The sequence below is a fragment of the Mus pahari genome, chromosome 6 (genome assembly GCF_900095145.1).
Source record: "Mus pahari chromosome 6, PAHARI_EIJ_v1.1, whole genome shotgun sequence".
Classification (NCBI taxonomy): Eukaryota; Metazoa; Chordata; class Mammalia; order Rodentia; family Muridae; genus Mus; species Mus pahari.
In genome coordinates this window covers 84,851,121-84,856,772 of record NC_034595.1, presented here as the reverse complement: position 1 = coordinate 84,856,772, position 5,652 = coordinate 84,851,121, and the positions used below count along the sequence as shown (strand labels likewise).

Here is a 5,652-nt window from a genome sequence, read left to right as displayed (position 1 = left end):
CGTGATGTGCAGAAGCTTTCGGAAGGGGGCGATCCTAGGGCTTGACGAGCTGAGAGCCAGAGGGTACACGGCCCAGGCTCCTTCCACGCCTCAGTCGGGATCAGGCCCAGGACGTCCCATGTAAATGCGGGGTGGCAGTCCCTCCCCCTGGAGGGAGAAGGCACATTCGGGTTAACATCTCAAAGGCTGCTAGGACAGGACAACGGAGGCCCCAGCGAGGTCTGCAAAGCGGCACACAGCCCGGGAAGACGGAACCCGCAGAGCCTCCGGTGGGCAGGGCCGACAGTGGACCGGGGTCCCCCGTGAAGGCGAGGCTGACTCCCGGCGCGTTGGGGGCGGGGGTCCGCGCCGGGAATGCCGCGCCGTGGGGGGACCGGGCGGGGCCACCCAGGCCCCGCCCCCGCGCAGGTAGCCAATGGGCGCGGCGGCGCCGGGTGACGGAGCGAGCCGAAGTGCGAGTGCCGCGGCGGCGGCGGACGGCCCAGCCAGAGCGCGAGGGGCTCGGGGGCGTGCGGGGGTCTCGGTGTAGCAGCAGGGACCCCGGGGCCCAGAGGCAACGCAGCCCGGGGCCGCCGGGAGGAGCGCGGGCGGTCCGGCGGCGGCGCGATGCCGCTCGCCCAGCTCAAGGAGCCCTGGCCGCTCATGGAGCTGGTGCCGCTGGACCCGGAGGTGAGTGAGAGGGGCGGAGGGGGGGACAGGCGGCGGCGGCCGGCCAGCCCGGATCCGCACCGGGGCGGGGCGGGGGCGGCCCGCGGCGTCTCTGCAGCCCCGCGGGGACGTGAGTGCCCTCCGGTCTCTAGCCCACTGTCCGGCTCCACCCCCTTGTGCTCCGGGTGTGCGTGTGTAGGGGATGGTTCTGCTGGGCTCTCGGTACCTCCCTGCGGTAGCCAGGAGAGGGATCTCCACGGGGCGTTGAGATCTGACCCCTAGGACCCGTCCCGCTTATCGTCTTTTAGTAGCTGTGGGAGTTGCCCCAATCAGTGCAGAAGGGAAAGGCTTGGGTCAGATAACTGGGCTTCTACTAGAGACAAGGATCATGGGAATCCGGTTTCTCACCGTTCCCTCTCCCCAAGACCTCTCTTCGTTCCTCCACTTCTGACCTTAGGAAGGTAGCCCTTCTGAATCCCTGGCAGTTATGGAACGCGGGACGATACCACCTCTGGAGTTGGAGCCTGCTTTCCTTTGCCCTAAAGCTAATGACACCGGGTCTTCCTACTTCAGATTATGCTGTAGAGTGGGGAAAGCCCTTAGACCTTGTGGGGACTGTCTCTGTAGAAGAGAGTCTGCCTCCGGCTTCCTCTCTCCCTCCTTCCTTTCCTGTAGAAAAGGCTGAGCCCTTGGGCAGTGTGGCTTCTGCCACCTAGCCTTTCCCAGAAGCAACTCCTGTCTTTTTGAGGGCTTTGTGGTCCAACCCTGAGCATGCAGGAGGCCACTTCTGTGGTGTCCTGTCACCCTGGGATCAAGGTCAAGTTCTGAACCAGCAACTTTAAAACTTTCCCTGCTCTCCTGCTGAGGAGGAGATAGGTGAAACCCTGCCTTCACTGGAGCTGTTCTGGGGCACAGGAGACAGGCGACCTCACTTGATCCCAGAACCTCGATGATTTTTCTCCTGACTTGAACCCCTTTACCTATGTTTGGTACCCCAGGTCAGTCACCGTGAGCCCTGTCTCTCAGGACCACGGGTAGAGAGAATCCACAGTGAGGTCCCCAAGTCTCCAGGCACCCAGAGCATGCTGCCCCTTTAAAGGGATGGCCTACCCTGGCTACTGGAGGGTGGGCGCGGCTGGATTAGGTAACCAACCTGAAGGCGCAATTTGGAGTAAATTGTTCTGGGATCCTTGCCACGGGGGTTTTACAGGCCCTACACAGCCGCTCAGAGGGTGTCTGGCTGACTCACCGTCCTAGGTGAGGAGCATTGCTGTCTGCAGCCCCTGGTCCTCCCCCTCCACCCTCCCAGGACTGGGGCACAAGGCCTGAGGGAAGGCTCAGAGGTGTACTCCTTTGCTTGGGCACGCCCCTGCCACCTGGGCCTCCAGAGGAAGGGAGGACTGAGCTGGGTATGGCTAGGGAGGGACTCAGCCTAGAGGTTCACAGCCTTACCCTAGCGGGGAGGGTAGAGATCTAGGAGTGTGGCCTCCTTCAGGGTTGCACTTCCTGCTTCCCTTTGGGAAATCCTGAGGCCAGAGGCAGCCTCACAGGGGGCCAGGTTAAACCGGAAACATCTTAGTTTGAATACTGTGGCACCTGAATTCGGGCTCTTGGAGACTGTCACATTTCCTGGGATGGGGGGGAGAGGAGTTTTTTTCATTGAGCTTCACTTCAGAAATGCTGTGTGGCCCTTAGTCCATCTTCAAGCTGTCTGGGCCTCTTCTTCCAGCGCCACAGATGAGTGGCTAGCTCTACTTCCTGGGCCTGACAAGGTGCAAAACCCTGGGTCCTGCTGCCTGGGTCCCCTCCCCCAGGCCATGGAGGTGCCCGTGGACTGGCTGTTATTGTTTGGGTAACCAGAGCTGTGGGGCAGTGAGGGTGTGCATGCTCACTGGAGAACAGGGCCTTGCTGTTCTTCGAGCAGATGACACGTAAGTGATACAGCGCCTAGCCTGCAGGTACTGGCGCCATTGTGGGCAGGAAGGAGGCAGGTAAGGGGGCTGGCAAGGGCATTTGGCAGAAGAGGTCTGGGATCTGTCTTCCCATTGCTGTCACCAGAAGTGGGCTGCTGGCAGGCAGGGCCCAGTGGACCAAGCCAATTGGACGTAGGGGTGACAATGCTACCCCGGGCTTGTCTTGGTTCTGCTGAAAGCCGCAGAGCCGCCTTGTCTCCAGGTCCTGTCCTGGCAGGGCTTCCCCAGCTGCTAGTTACTGATGTCATGTTCCTTTAATTTTCACAATGTGTCAAGTTAGAAATGATGACCCCCCTCCGCCCCCATTTTCAAATGGCACGGCAGGACTCAGGGATGCTGGCGTGTGCATTAATATCTGGGCCAGGATTAGAACTCAGTACTGTCGCTGTTTCCCTCCAAGCAAGAGATAAAGATGAGTGTGGGGTGGGTTTAAACTGGCACAGGTGGCAGGTAGGCAGAGAGCGGCTCTGGATGTTGGCACACACTTCTCGGGCTGCAGGGCCGTTGTCCAGCCTTGGCTGAGGGCTAGCAAGTGTCCTGGCACTTGGCCCCCAGGCTCCAGCAGTGCATAGGGCTGCCAGTGCCGGGCTCAGAACCCAGTTCCTGGGGCTGCTTCCTGCCTGCAGGGCACGTGCTGTCTTTCCCCATCTGTTCGGCTCCCAGCTTTTCCAGAAACTGCGCTGGACCCTTAGGTGGAAAGAAACATGTCTGTTAGGACCCGACTCTTAACTACAGGGCACTAGGGGTTCTGAGCAGGTGTCCATCTTCGTGAGCAGTGCTCCGGAGCAAGAGAGGAGAATAGAGTGCTCCAAGGGGGCCTCCCCTGTCTCGGGCTTTTCTCCCTGGTCTCAGGATCTGGTCTTTATGTCTTCTGTCTCTCCCCTCCTTTCTCCTCACCTTCCCTCTCCTTCCATCCATCCAGGGCCTTATGTGTACTAGGCAGGAACTCTACCTCTGAGTTAAATCTCCCCCTAGGCCTTTTAAAAAGTCAGTTTCCCCAGGGGCCAGAAGAGGGCATTGGGTTCCCACCATCCCGCCAAGCTTCAGTTGTAGGCAGTTGTGAGCTGCTTGACATGGGTGTCAGGATTTGAACCCATGTCCTCTGGAAGAGCAACAAGTGCCGTTTACCATTGAGTCATCTCTCCAGCATCCCTTCGGCTTTTTAGACAGACTTCTTTCAGTCTCCTAGGTCATAGAGTGCAGCTCCTGACACAATAGACATGGTGTCATAGACATGGCATCAGGGTACAGAGGAAGAAGCCAAGACACTGCAAAGGGATGTGACAGCTCTCACTCAGAGCCACTGGCGGTGGTGGCTTTGCGGTTACAGAGATGTGACAGCTCTCAGAGCCACTGGTGGCAGTGGCTTTGCAGTTACTGGGATGTGGCGGCTCTCACTCAGAGGCACTGGTGGCAGTGGATTTGCAGTTACTGGGATGTGGCGGCTCTCACTCAGAGCCACTGGCAGCGGTGGCTTTGTGGTGGCTTGGCGGTTACAGGGATGTGACGGCTCTCACTCAGAGGCACTGGTGGCAGTGGATTTGCAGTTACAGGGATGTGACAGCTCTCACTCAGAGGCACTGGCGGCAGTGGATTTGCGGTTACAGGGATGTGACAGCTCTCACTCAGAGCCACTGGCGGCGGTGGCTTGGCGGTTACAGGGATGTGACGGCTCTCACTCAGAGCCACTGGTGGTGGTGGCTTGGCAGTTACAGGGATGTGACAGCTCTCACTCAAAGCCACTGGCGGCAGTGGCTTTGCGGTTACACAGCTATGTTCTTCCCGCTGTCCCACATGTCAGACCAAGAAGGCAGATGAGGGCCGGTGAGATGGCTCAGTGGGTAAGAGCACCCGACTGCTCTTCAGAAGGTTTGGAGTTCAAATCCCAGCAACCATATGGTGGCTCATAACCATCTGTAACAAGATCTGACTCCCTCTTCTGGAGTGTCTGAAGACAGCTACAGTGTACTTACATATAATAAGTAAATAAATAAATAAAAAGAAGGCAAATGATCTCTGTCATCCTGTCTGTCCCTCCATCCTCTATTGAGGATCACTTTTCTAGAGATCCTGAGAAATGGGTCCATAGGGTAGGATCCTAACTAAACAAGGCTTGGTGGCAGAGGTCCCTGAATTACCTAAAAACAACTTGACACCTCTTGCTATGCCTTCTCTCCTTCGTCAGGGATTTAGGCTTGCAAACGCATGACTTTGAGTCATGGACCTATGGCTGTGGTGAGTGAGCCCTTTTGCTGAACCTCAGCTAAAAAATACGGTAACAAGAACCTACTCTGGCCGGGCAGTGGAGGTGCACACCTTTAATCCCAGCACTCTAGAGGCAGAGGCAGGTGGATTTCTGAGTTCGAGGCCAGCCTGGTCTACAAAGTGAGTTCCAGGACAGCCAGGGCTACACAGAGAAACCCTGTCTCGGAAAAAGAACCCTACTTTGGCTTCCTTGTTGTCTTTGCTGGGTTGACCTTTCACCTTTCATTTGTCAAACTGTGTGTTTGACCCTGGCTCAGAACTAAGGAGCTGAGGAAAGACAAGTCATGCCCTGTCCTGAGTTGATGAGTTGAGGTGCCTGCTCAATGCTGTGCCTGCGGAGGAGAGAGGGGAGAATTAGGGGCCGGGTGGGCAGAGGAGGCAGAGCTTGAACGGAGCCCCAGTAGAAGGGTAGAAAGGGCTTCTTGTTAGGGTAAGCCACCATATAAATGCTCAGTCACATGGAACAGGTCTACTCAGAGTCTCAGATCAATTCAGGAGAAGCCCCAATAGAGCACCCACTAGAGCTCGCTAAAGCTGGAATGATACACGGAAGATCAGCATGATCTCTGGGAGAGGATGGTGTGCAAATTCACGAAGCGGCCCATCGTTATCCTAAGCCAGGCATGGTGGCGCACGCCTTTAATCCCAGCACTCAGAAGGTAGAGGCAGGCGAATTTCTGAGTTCGAGGCCAGCCTGGTCTACAGAGTGAGTTCCAGGCCAGCCAGGGCTACACAGAGAAACCCTGTCTCGAAAAATCAAAAAAAA

The 5,652-nt window shown here is 57.3% G+C and overlaps 1 protein-coding gene across 1 annotated transcript in view; it reads left to right on the top strand.

Annotated features, from left to right (window-relative positions):
• Positions 1-447: 447 nt before the first annotated feature.
• Positions 448-5,652, top strand: part of Rps6ka1 (ribosomal protein S6 kinase A1) — a 41,763-nt gene continuing 36,558 nt past the window's right edge. Inside the window, exon 1 of the mRNA XM_021200898.1 lies at positions 448-669. Within this exon, the coding sequence (XP_021056557.1) occupies positions 607-669 (63 nt within the window). The 5' untranslated portion in view covers positions 448-606. The remainder of the gene's footprint in view (positions 670-5,652) is intronic.